Source organism: Plasmodium coatneyi, chromosome 7 (assembly GCF_001680005.1).
Source record: "Plasmodium coatneyi strain Hackeri chromosome 7, complete sequence".
Lineage (NCBI taxonomy): Eukaryota > Apicomplexa > Aconoidasida > Haemosporida > Plasmodiidae > Plasmodium > Plasmodium coatneyi.
In genome coordinates this window covers 816,290-829,508 of record NC_033562.1, presented here as the reverse complement: position 1 = coordinate 829,508, position 13,219 = coordinate 816,290, and the positions used below count along the sequence as shown (strand labels likewise).

Sequence of the window (13,219 nt, the reverse complement as noted above, 5' to 3'; positions counted from 1 at the left end):
AAAATGCGCATAGTTTTTTTTACCAGTCCAGCGAGCTACATTTTCGCGCGGTGTTAATCGCAAGGGAAGAAAAATAAACACAAGCGTGAGCGCAAAGTTAAGGGCCAAGCCGCGAATAAAAAAAAAAAAAAAAAGGAGCCTGTCTGTACATGCATGCATACGGCAGATGGACCACGTGTACATATGTACATATGCGCATACACATGTACGTGCGTGAAATTTATACCGTCGTATACACTGTTCCGCGAGCACAAACGCGCAGACTCCTGATAATAGTTTTTTTTGTTTTTTGAATCCCCGCAAAAAAATAATTTTTCTGCATGGTAGCTGTGTATTAACAAATCGACGTTAAAAAAAAAATGCTGTGTAACCGCCGGATGGAAGCAATGATCTGTTTGGCTATATAGCTATTTTTTTTTTTTTTTTTTTTTTTTTTTTTTTTTTTTTAAAAAAGTTATTTCTGACGACGTTTATTTGGAAATTCCGTGCGAGTTCGTTCCATCTGTGTTGAAAAGCAATTTCCACACAGGCACAACGGGTTGCGAGGAGGAAACACCGAATAGCTGAATTGACGAATATCGGAAAAAGGAAAAAAGTGACCACGATCGAATCGATAAAAGGAATAGCGAAAAGAGCAGTCGCCCCATGGCTACCAAAAAAAAGGAATAAAAAGTAAGACTATTTTGAGAGGTGCACGTGCCTTCACAACAAATGAAAAAAATAAAATATACACCATAAAATAAAATACAAAAATAGCGAAGCAGAAAAATAGGAAAACACAAAAGTTGTAGGAATACGCAAACTGAATCCGCCCCAGTAGCAAAGCGGGACAGCAAATTTGTAGACCTACTACTCTGCATGCATGGAAAAAAATAAAAACCGATCGATCAAGTTGTGGTATACATAAAAATTGACTCCTTTCCGAAACAAAACTTTCTAAAAAATAAAGGACAAAATGGGATTCCTCAAAATTGGAACTCCATTAAGTTGGGAGGATGTGCAAAAAGTAAAATCACTAATCAGGTTATATGGCATACTACAATTTGTTCATACGTACAAATGTAACAAAGACCGAGTGGACGAGAACATCATGTTTGGGGACGAAATAGAATACATCGTTATTTGCAATGATGAAAATTTGAAAGAATCTTCTGCGCTTTTATGTGCAACAGATTTGATTGATGAAATGATGAACCTAGAAAGTGTTACCTATTGTGAGTATGGATCTCATTGGACTCCAGAATATTCTTCCTTCACCATTGAAGGGACACCTTCCGTTCCGTTTAAATTTGATATAAATTCTTCACCCTTTGTTGAAGATTCCATGCGCATAAGGAGAATAAAACTGAACAATGTTCTCAGTGCTATTGCGGGAGTGCGGGCCATCACTTTGCCATGCTTCCCAAATTCACTACTAGAGAATAGCCTCCTTATGGCCAAAAGAATTACTCAAGAAACGGGGAAGAGGAAGGGTGACAGGGGGAAAGGTGTTGGTTCAGGTGGAGACACCTTGGAGACGCCAACAAGGGAACATGTTAATCAAAAGGAAGGGCAAAAGGGACAGGGCGAGATGGTCAAACAAGTCATCACGCAGGGAGAATACAAAATAACACTCAATGATAGCTCACAGACGTATGCAGACGAGGGTAAGTCTACCCAGTTTGTAAACTCGGATGTGATTGCCCAGAAGAATGACGACTCGTTGATGCAAGAAATGTGCGAGGACGAAGTGGGCAGCGCGGATCAGGCGGATCAGCCAGATCAGGCAGACCAACCAGACCAGGCTGACCAATCGAATGAATCAAACCTGACCAGTCAGGCGACCACACCGAACCAACCCATCTTCATCAACGAGGCCAAGGAAAACCTCCTCTTCGAATGTGACCTGTTCAAACCTGAGCAGACAAGGAACTACAGCAACAGCTGCCTCGTCACCGACATGGTGATCAGTCCACACGCCAGGTATGTCACTCTCACTAAGAATATAAGAAAACGACGGGGGACGAAAGTCATTTCATTTAACGAGATATACAAAGATGAGAACACAGAGAAGATGCCCAGGTGGGAACACTCTCTGGATAAAACGGACAGAAGACTTTTCAAGAAAATTAAGAAAAAGTACGTCCTCGATGAGCACTTGATTTGGAACAAGTCTATGACGAACAGAAAGAGAGTAGAATCGGTCCAGTCGGATTTGCCTCCAAGTGGAGATGTGACGTCTCCAGCAGTGGTAGAAGCGTCGGAGGATCCCTACCCGGAGGACGCCCTCCCCGCGCCAGCCAGCCTAATGAATGAAGTGATAAAGAATAGTCTGTTCAGCAACCTGGACGATGTGAAGGACCACATCTACGTGTACGACCGCAAGTTTATCCAGGAGTACTCAGAAAAGTGCAAGAACCCAATTAAAAATTATGTTTACCTAGATGCAATGTTCTTCGGAATGAGCATGTGTTGTCAGCAAGTGACCATGTCCTTTCCAACTATTGATGACGCGAAGTATTTATATGACCAGCTAGCTGTTATCGCGCCCTTGTTCCTAGCCCTAACGGCGTGCACCCCATATTTAGGAGGATTTCTCACCGAGACGGATACTCGATGGAGAGTCATATCAAACTCTGTTGACTGTAGAACAGAGGAGGAACTATCCTACCTATCGAAGCCAAGATATTCAGGAATATCTTTGTACATTTCTAATGAATTGCCACTTAGGAAGAACTACCATTTCTATAACGACATAGATGTGGTGTTGGATAAGAATGTGTATGATAAATTGGTGAAAGAAAATGTGGATGATTTTTTAGCTAGACATGTTGCGTCTCTTTTTGTTAGGGACCCCATCGTGGTTTTTGAGGGGTCCTACAGTGAGAAGGATATACAGTCAATTGAGGGGAGGATGAGTAAGGTGGGTTCCGACATGGGAGTAGATTCCGCCGCTTCTGGCGCCAGTAGGTTGGACGGAAACCCCATGAACAGCGTGTACCTCAGCGACGATTTCAACTTTCTGGAGGACTACGAAGAGACGGTGTTGTCCTCTCATCAGCACTTTGAAAATTTCCAAAGCACCAACTGGAACAGCGTTCGGTTTAAGCCGCCCCCCATCCTGAACAACCACGGCAACGGGCCAAGTTCCATAGGATGGAGAGTAGAATTTCGCACGCCAGACATTCAGATCACCGACTTTGAAAACGCCTCAGTCGTTACGCTAATTATGGTGTTGTCCAAATTTATCCTAAAGGAAAGGTTGAACCTTTACATTCCCATGTCGATGTTGGAGGAAAACCTTTTCCGTTCCGCTAATAGGGATGCCATTTTTAAGGAAAAATTCTACTTCAGGAGAGATCTAACATACGACACGGAGGATAATCAAGTGGAGGAGAAGACCTTATATGATATTTTTTTTAACGAACACAATGGCATTTTCTTCCTATGCTCCAAGTACATTGAGGAGCAGTTCCGTGAAGGGCAACTTTCCCATGCAGCTAAGAACAAAATAGATGAATACATAGAATTTGTGAAGCAAAGATGTGCTGGAAAAATATGTACAGGTGCCGCCTACTTGAGAAACTTCATTTTAAACCACCCAGCGTATGAGAAGGACTCCTACATCAATAGCAGGATAAATTATGATATTTGTAAGCTCATAGCTGATATAGGGAAGGGGCTTATCATCCCGCAGGAACTGCTGGGCGTGTTTGTGGACCCTTACAAGGAAAGAATTAAAAGTGATTTGCGGCAAATTAATGAAAGTCAATATGTGAAGAGCTTGGCTTATAAGTTCATCTCCGGGGAGGACTACACACAGTATTTGCTGCTCAGCGAGGCCATTAAGGAGGGTAAGGATTACTACACCGGTACGCGTCGCAGCTACGGTGAGGAGTCCATGGATAACAACACGCTGGAGTTTGGGAAGAAGCTCTACCAGCTGAGTGCCTAATGCGGGGGCTGCGTATATTGTAGCATCCTGGTTGCGTTTATTTTTACCCCCCGTAACTGCACCACTTTTCCCTCCCCCATGACGCGGATTCCTTTCCAAATGAATCCTTTTTTTTTTTTTTTCCTTTTTTTTTTTTTTTTTTTTTTTTTTTAATTTTAGTTTCCATAAAGAACGAAGTGACATGTGTGTGAATTTCGTAAATCGTAGAAACGCGATAAAAAAAAAAGGTGGAAAAAATTGGAGATGCGAAAAAAAGGGCCTACATAAAAGGCACCGGTGAGGAGTGCAAGGAATGGGAAGAATGTGCGCGCTGATGACTTGGATAGGTACATGGCACATTGGGGTGGTGTAGCCAACAAGAAGAATAATAATAAGAACCCCCCCTAGTCATCATTCTCGTCCTCCTTCCCATCATCATCTCCATCCATATCGTCATCATCTTTCTCATCATCGTCGTCCTTATCGTCCTCGTCTTCCTCATCCTCCTCATCTTCCTCATCCTCTTCATCATCTTCCTCGTCATCCTCATCGTCCTCATCATCAAACTCTTCGTCGAAGTCTTCATCGAAGTCATCAAAGTCTTCTAAGCCAAGATAGTAGGATAAGGGATTGTGCCAAATTTCTCTTCTTATCAATTCCCCTACATCTGGTTTATCTTGTAATTCTTCCGTGGTGAACCATTCGAAGATAGACCATTTTGGCATTTCGTTGTCTAAGTCGGATCTATTGTTCGACACAGCTGCTATGGGATTCTTTCCATCCTTCCACTTAATTCTGGTACACTCAACTACCTTCTCCTGATTGTTGTCGAAGGTGACATGCTTTACTAAAGTTAGCGGCTCCATGTACTCCTTTGCCTTTTCATTAAAGGTGAAGGTAATTTTGTAGGAGCCATTGTTGTCCATATTATCCTTCAGATCTAATTTTACGAGGCAGTTTAAAATATCTATATCCTCGGGCACTATATCGCTTAATGCAGGATGCTTCCTCAGGGTGTTAGCCCAGAACCCGGGCACCTTCTCAATTATCTCATCTCGCTTTTCGAACAAAGGCTTCTTCTTCTCATCATACTGCTTCTGGATGTTCATCTGCTCATGCGCACATTTTATGTCCAACTGCTCGATGTCCTTTTGGACTGCAATTAGAGGGGGAAAAAGGGAAATGAAGGGTATGTGCAACTGTTTAAACGACTCAGTCAGGAATGCGTATTACGCAGCGCCCCCCTCATGGGGATTATAAAGGAAAAAAATTCTTACTGTCTTCGAAATCCTTCATGAACGGTATCAGGGGGTCATCGTTCTCAATTTTTCTGCAGAAAGGGGGTAAAACAAAATGGGTCATCATATGGTTCACCATCGGGGCGATCACTCTATCGTCACGCATGCGAAATGTAACTGGTGGACGGTCACGTGGGGGGCGATACTCCACGACACTTCATCCCCAACGTGTTTCCTCCACAGCTGTCTCGCGCTAACACGGAGGACGATTATCTGCGTTTTTTCGTAAACTAGACCCTCCCCAAGGGCTTCCTTCACCCAATTGGTTTGGGGGTCCATTCCGCATATGGGCATTATGGAAGGCGCATAAAAACGTCTGGCAGGGGGACGCACCAATTTGTGCCCCGCGCAAAGCAGGACCATGGAAGTCAAACTTACGAATGCTTAGGGTCGGATGCATTTTCAACTGAATTCTCGGAGCGATCTCTCTTCATTTTTGCCTTCTCAAGGTAATTTGTTCTGCTAAGGGTGAAAAAATCTACCTATAACTGCACGTATATTGTTACATACGCATGTAAGTATGTACCTATTATGTAAGCAAGTCAATGGAGATACGTATTCATACGCATCAGATGAATTCTCGCGATGATCACTTAAATGGGAAACACAATATAAGTGGGGAAAGGGAACTAGCGTTTCGCTTTGCCACAATAATGATTAAATTAAAGAAAGAAAAATAAAGCATATAAAATAAAGAAGCAAATGGGGGGGAAAGTAACCAAGCTACAAACACGGTGCGAAAATGAACGTTCATATTTTGCAGCATATGATATGGGGGTAAAAAACAAAATAAATGCTTCATATTTTTTTCAATGCGAGGTAGGCAAAAAAAAAAAAAAAAAAAAAAAAAAAAAAAAAAGAAAATGATTCCACGGGGCTTGCGTATAATGCGGTACTCACAAACAATGCGCATGTATATACAAATGTATATGCACGTATATATATTATATATATATATGTAGTATGCATAAGCTTTTGCATATATAATATGTATGCGTCAAGGTAAGTAAATTCGTGGCAAGCCTCAAAATGAAATACCGCCCATGTCGCTTCGGCGCTGCAGGCACGGTTAGGATCGGTTTCGGGGCGGCTACGGCGTAATGGCACTACAAATGTGGGCCCAGAAAAGTGTCATTTCAACATGTTAACTAAGCCTCATATGTGAGCAGTGCATAAGTGTTTTTCGCCCTTTTACAGGTAGTAATTCCCGCGAAAAAAACGCAAGAAAGGGTGGGGGGCAGGTGGCTCAACCAGGAAAGAACCCGTTGTGCCCACTAAACCAATGAGGCATATGTAGGAGCAAATGGGACTAAGCCCTATGCAAGCATAAACGAGACTTAATCTTATATATACGCAGAATGAGCTTGTTTTCCCCTCCTCGTGGCCAACAACTACGTTGCAACCTCCTTGGAGAAACGCCCTCATTCATTTGTTTTCACTAAGTTGGGTATATATTTACGCATGTAACCCACGCGTTATTGATGGGGTAAGCGTCATCAGACTATGCTGCATTCTTTCCATCCCACCCCGTGAGGGGGAACTCACCTTAACATTTGGCGATAAGCATATCTCACTATGGTATATACATAAATATTGACGGAACTCTCCCCTAACTCTCTTTTTTTTTTTTTTTTTTTTTGGGGTTTTTTTTTCATCATGTGTCATGAAGAGAATACATAAGGGCGAATGAGGGTTGCCTTCCCGCGCACGCACTGAGTAAATAACAACTACGCAGCCGTCCTAAATGATCTTTTCTCATTTTGTGCGAACGTTTTTGCAAAGTGAAAGGTATTCATATGATGACTACGCCGTGCGAGTCACTGGCAGGAAGCACACTTCAAGCATAACATTATAGCACCTTACGACGGAAGAGAACCAAAGGTGGTCTTCTTTATCTCGTTCGTGATGTACTCTCCTCTCAGGGGGTAGGCAGTGGGAATGGGACATAAGTCACAACACGCATGCATTTTTGTAGTGCACAAAATGGGGGACAACATGTGTCTGGGCAGCGATGACGGCATAAACTCGTGGGGGTATGTAAGTAAGAATGCTCATTCACCTTGACCCTACCAGTTTGATGGAGTTTGCTCAAGGTGGTCACATCAAGGGTTGTAAAAAAGTGCGTATGTACATTGGGGCAACACGGCAAACGGGTTGGGGCGAAACATCATCGTTGTGTTTGAGCAGCCTTTGCGCATTACCTGGTTGTTGCGTTACGGGTTCGAATACTTCTTCTTCTGTTTTTTCTCGTCTTACGTGTTGCTTCTATACAGATGGAGTGGAAGCAAAATGGGGGGAGTAGTACGTTCCACCTTCCGGTCTTTTTCCCTTTTTTTTTTTTTTTTTTTTCAATGTATATACAAACAATATTGCGAAAGCGCACTTGCTATGTCAATTCCGTGGGTGAGAGATAGACAAAAAAAAAAAAAAAAATAATAATAAAATAAAAACTACACACGTGTTCCTATGTACATTTGTGTATTCTTATGTATATTCACTCAGATAAGGATACACGTATTGCGCGTGAAGGTCCTTTATATGGCTTTTCTTAATCTGCGTTTTTGACGTGTGTGGACATAATGCGGATTTGCGCGTGAATACACAAAACTATGTGTCTGCTTGATTAAAATGATTAAGCGCTTTCCACTTTGGAATGTTATTTTTTTTTAACCCAAGATGGGGAACAAATTATGTTTGGAGAATGGGTGAGAGAAGAAAAAAAAAAAAAAAAAAAAACGGATGAGAAAAATGTAGAAGCTGCATATGTATGCGAAAAAGCGAAAGAGAAATGTGTAAATGTATAAATGTATGAATGTTTTTATTTTTTTTTTTTTTCTCATAATTCCATCCTCGTTACTTTTTCTCCATGGATGGAGTGTGTCCGACGTGTACAAACCGAGATAGCTAACTTTTTTGAGGAAAATAAAATGGGAAGAAAAATTGATGAGATAACTTCTGTCCTGTGGCGTCTCACCGTGAGGAAAAGCGACGTGGAAAGATAGCGAGTTCGCAGCAATCGCTTCGCTTCACACTTTGTGTAAATGCTATTAACTTTTATGTGCATTTCTTACGGCGCTACAATAGGTTTGTGTATGTCTATGCGGGTTTCCCTTTTTGGGACAGTTCGCATGGGAAGTACGTGCTGGACAGAGGTGGGAGGTAAAAACATTTTGCCCTTTCGCGATACTGCAGTTTTTCTCTTTTGCTCTTTTTCTCCTTTGCGATTTTCTATTTTTTGTGGGAATGCATTTCCACACGTGGGGGATACATCAAAAGGGAGGTCTTTTTTTTTTTTTTTTTTTTTTTTTTTTGCCCAAGCAGTCACACACATTTGTGTATATTTAGGGAGCACTCCCCTTTAATGTGCACACAACTTCGGCTCCGTGCTCTCCATGCCGGCACAACAAAATGGACTTCTCCCCTCCGTACATCCAGAGCAGTTTAAAAAACAAATAAAAATCTTTTTTTTTTTTTTTTTTTTTTTTTTTCCAATATGTTCATTCATTCGTGTGATGTCATTTATCGTAGAACGGAATGGCCACATAATTCGTCGTTGCTTCGTTGTCGCCACGTGGGGATAAATGTAGGGTCCATTTTGTGGTGAAGCTCGCCAGCGGAGTTCCCCCCAGGGAAGGAATGCGCCACCCTATTAACATTGGCGTCGCTTTAAGGTCATTCCCCCTCCGATGTGGGTACACATACAAGGGATGCCACCCCCTTCCACTTGGCTTTCAAAAGAGGGTATCTTTTCTTTTTTTTTTTTCTCACAAGGGGTTCATTATTTCAACAGTGGAGAAGTAAAAAGTGGGACATAAAGGGAAGGGGGAATGAACACTTTATGTATACTAATCGGACAAACACAGTTTGGTGAGAAAAAGAATGAGGGGTGTAGCTGAAGGGTGTGCTACGTGAACGATGGGTTAGCGGAAACGATGAACACGTTTTTAAGAGCAACTCGTTCGTCACTGTGTTTACGCGTGGGTGCTACCGAGAGGACATGGAAATGCCTGGTTACGCGAATACTCCCCTAGTCATATGTCTGTGCACATATATATAAGTATATATATTTTCTTTTTATACCTCTTTTTTATTCATGCGAACAGTCGGAATATGCCTTCTTATCCGGTTTTAAACTTCCACGCGGGGCTCCCATTTGTCCGCCATCTCGTTCACGCCTTACGCATCGAACCTACTTAAGCCTATATATACGTTACTACATACGCATTTCGCATGGCTCGTGTGGGTGATGCGTGTTTGCTTTCTGCTTGGCATACTCGGAGAACCTCGCAATCATCGCAGAGTTTTTCCTCCAATGGGCTTTATTCACCAACTATTAACTCCTTAATGCTGGTAAAAAAAAAAGAAAAAAAAGTCACTTGCGTATGCTTCGCGCATTGTTGCATTATCCATATGCAACCAGCCCGAACCTCACTTGTTTTCCCTCCCGTTTTATTTTTTCTTTTGGAAAAAAAAAAAAAAAAATTTCGCTTGTGCCCCATATCCTTGCGCCGAAAGTCAAATGACGCATTTGACAAGAGGAAGATGCACAATCGCCACCCAGGAAACAATGCACCAACCGAAAAGCTGTGAAATCAGCTAAATAGGAAATAACCAGCCAATAAGGGAAAAACCCGCTAAACCAACGCACAAAATAGGCCAACCGTGCACAGGCAATGTGCAGGAAAACCAATTCACGGCAACGATTGATGAATACCGCTATATAAATGATCAAGCAATTGCGCGATTATGTCATAAGCCACATGCTTTTATTATACAACTTTTTTGACAGGCCAGTTTGTGATATGCCTTTTTTTCTTGCCTATTTGTATGCTCGTACGTTCGTATGAACACTTTGCCCAGTTGTATTTCTTCATGTCCCCCCTGATGTTCCATCCTTTGACGATGCGGAGTTTCTCCTTCGCCTTTTGTAAATTAGAATAATGACCAGCAAATTGTTCCAACACTAATTCCTCACCTATTCAATTCGAAAACGAGCAAAGATCACCTTCGACATTGAAGAACGTGCCCGACGCGGAAAGGGGAAAAACGGAAAAAGCGGAAAAGCGAATAGAGACCGGCAGGGATTAACCCCAAGTAGCTACTGCCGAAGAAGATAGAACTTAGAACCCCCCAAAATTCAGTGAAATAAAACAAAAAAATCATTTTAGAAATGCTAAACGATATTATATTTCAAGTTATTATTGCTTCTTTTGGAGTCACAATAGTCAACAGCGATAAAATAAAATTTCTCCAAAAGTTCAGTAAGCACGAGGAGAGACATCATGCGTAGCTGCTAGAGGGTTGTGCGATTGTGCAGAGTTCCCACATCTGCTCGCCGTTGGAAAATGGGAGGGGGAGGAGATTGAGTTGTCCCTTCCCCGCATCCTTTTTTTTTTTTTTTTGTTACAATACGTGTGGAAATGAGCGAGAACCGTGTTGGAGGCGTGGTTTATTTTATCCCGTCGCGTCGGAAATGCAGGCGGTGTAGGACCATGCATTTGCATATGTACATATGTACACGTGTATATTTTTTTTTTTTTCCGCAGGATATGCCATCTACGTTTTAATTTTGTCCTTCTTGCTATACAAGGGAGTACCTTGGAAGAGGGAGAATTACTACACCTACTTGAACATCAGGCCCAATGCAACGAAGCAAGAAATACAGACCGCCTACAGGCAGGCGGCGAAAATATATCACCCCGTAAGGATGCATGCTATGTCCAAAGGAGGAGCGAATGGGGAGAGGGAGTGGGCCAAGGGCGTCATTAAGACGAGGTGCCCATGTGCTCATTTACTCTCGCCCGAGTATTTCCCTTTCCCATGTCACTGATTTTGCACCGCTTCACTCCCACATCACCTCCACTGCGCCCCCGCTTTGCAGGACAAAAACCCGGACGAGTCGGCCGACTCCGCATTTATAAAGTTAAAACAGGCATACGATGTCTTGACGGACGACGTGAGGAGAAGCAACTACAACCGATTCGGGGACTACAAGAATGGTAATGTCTGAGGGGAGATGCATTTAACCACCAGTTGTGTGTATAACAGATCGGACATTCGTTTACCGTCGAGCTAGCTAGCTAGCTTTTTTTTTTTTTTTTTTTTTTTTTTTGCCATGTGTGCATAATTTTTCCCCTTTTACTTTTCCCGTTCAGGTGAAGTTGACGACAATACGGCCACACTGCTGATATGCCTTTCGTTGGTCCAGCACACCATGTTTTTCATCATAGGATATTTTTTATCATACCCACGGAAACTGGTGTTCGCAAGACAAGTGAGTGTTTGTTGTCATTCTGTGTGGCACGCACATGGGTTGTAATTTGCCACCAAACAATCCCATGTGTGCAGTGGGGACATTTCCGTCCTTGCTTTTGCATACATACATGGGTGTATAATTTTTTTTTTTTTTTTTTAAGATATTTCTGGTGTACAACATAGCTAGCTTCTGCTTCGAGCTGCAGTTCCGATTTATCGAAGACGACACGACATTCGACTGGCTACCCTCGATAGGATATCTACTGCCATATGAGAAAATAAAATTACTTAGGATGTTATTCCCCATCGTTTTTTTTATCAGCATATGTTCCTCAGCGTACACGTACACAGACAGAAATGCTACGTTGATTTATTTAATGCGATCCATTTTGGCCACCAACAGAATCGTTTTCGAAAGATCAAATGACGTCATCGAATCGACTAACTATTTAAAGAAAAATGGAGAACAGCTGGTTTCCAAGTTACAGGAAATGAGGAAAGCTGTTGAAGATGCTAAATATGCGCAGGCAAAATTAAAAGACAAGGATCAGAAGGACGAAAGGGAATGCTTGGAAGATGGTAAAAAAGACCCCAAGGACCAAAATAATACAGACGATAAGCTGCGCGAAAATGTGCAGGAGTTTGCCTTAACCCTCGATTCGCACCAAATGAGTCTACTTGAAAATTGCTTTGAATTGATGAAGAATAAGAACACCAAGGACAAGAAGAACCAGAAGAAGTCCTGGTTCGAGTTCATCTCCATGCAGATGATCTTCGGCATTATATTCGTGTACATCTGGTTTACCTCCAAGTGAGCGCAGGTGGGAGTGGTAGCAGTAGTAGGAGTGAGGATCGGAAGGAAAAACCGTCAATGAACCGCCAATAAGCCGTTATCAAACTGTTAGAGTAATGCTAGCTTAACGCTGGCCAACCGTCGGTGGTGCCCACTTCGCAGCTTTGCCGAGCCACCCCGGAAGTCATCCAATAATTAAAGGAGCGGACGCGTATCGATCGGGTTATACAAAACGAAAAAGTGGAACCACCCTAGAGGAATTCGAAAGCAGGCACATTTGTGCGGCGTTTGTTTGCATGGAGGAAAAATTAAGCACGCGTGAAAATTATAAAATGAAGGAGGAAAAAACGGAAAAGATAACCCAAAAAACAAACAAACAAACCATCCAAGCAACCGAGTAACCACCTAACAAACAACCCCCTATTTGTACCCCTTGTGAATGCTGCGCGCACCTAAATGGAACACTTTGTCGTTTTAGTGATAGTACAAAGTGGTTCCTTGCATATGTATATAACTATATGTGTATATTTTATTTTATATTATTTATTTATTTTTTTTTAAATAACCCATGTGTTTGCACCCACCTACGTGCACGCCGCGCAGCCCCTACAACATTATCAACTGTGTGACCTCCACTTTGACTCACCCACCTACCAGCGCACGTTACGTGTGTGTTTGTGTGTGTGCATCTCCCTAGGTAGGCCTGTTTTTGTATGCGTGTATGTCGACTTAGTTGGGTACATATGTGTATATGTGTACATGCCAGGTGCTTCGCCATTTTTAAAAATTCCCCATTCTTAAGTCATCCTTTTGAAGCGAAGGCGGGAGGGTAAGTTCCTCCAAGCGCTATGTACATTCTGTGGGAGCGCAAACCGACTTACGTGATGTGCACTGTTTATGTGTCAAATTGTTGAATTAAAAAAAAAAAAAAAAAAAAAATGTTTTTGGCTTACAGGGCGC

General features: G+C 42.3%; 3 protein-coding genes across 3 annotated transcripts; 2 read left to right on the top strand and 1 right to left on the bottom strand.

Moving 5' to 3' along the window:
* Positions 1–955: 955 nt before the first annotated feature.
* PCOAH_00017300 (Gamma-glutamylcysteine synthetase) lies at positions 956–3,934 on the top strand (the record flags this gene model as incomplete). Its single annotated transcript, XM_020058539.1, has 1 exon — positions 956–3,934. One exon carries the CDS (start codon positions 956–958, stop codon positions 3,932–3,934), a length of 2,979 nt encoding a protein of 992 aa, XP_019914198.1.
* A 383-nt stretch (positions 3,935–4,317) lies between these two features.
* On the bottom strand, positions 4,318–5,907 carry PCOAH_00017290 (Aspartic acid-rich protein; the record flags this gene model as incomplete). The annotated part of the gene is made up of 3 exons (XM_020058538.1): positions 4,318–5,069; positions 5,191–5,243; positions 5,590–5,907. The coding sequence occupies 3 exons, from the start codon at positions 5,643–5,645 to the stop codon at positions 4,318–4,320; spliced, it is 861 nt and encodes a 286-aa protein (XP_019914137.1).
* A 4,111-nt stretch (positions 5,908–10,018) lies between these two features.
* Positions 10,019–12,281, top strand: PCOAH_00017280 (DNAJ-like molecular chaperone protein; the record flags this gene model as incomplete). Its single annotated transcript, XM_020058537.1, has 5 exons — positions 10,019–10,472; positions 10,758–10,912; positions 11,093–11,210; positions 11,367–11,485; positions 11,628–12,281. 5 exons carry the CDS (start codon positions 10,382–10,384, stop codon positions 12,279–12,281), a joined length of 1,137 nt encoding a protein of 378 aa, XP_019914026.1.
* Between the last annotated feature and the right edge of the window lie 938 nt (positions 12,282–13,219).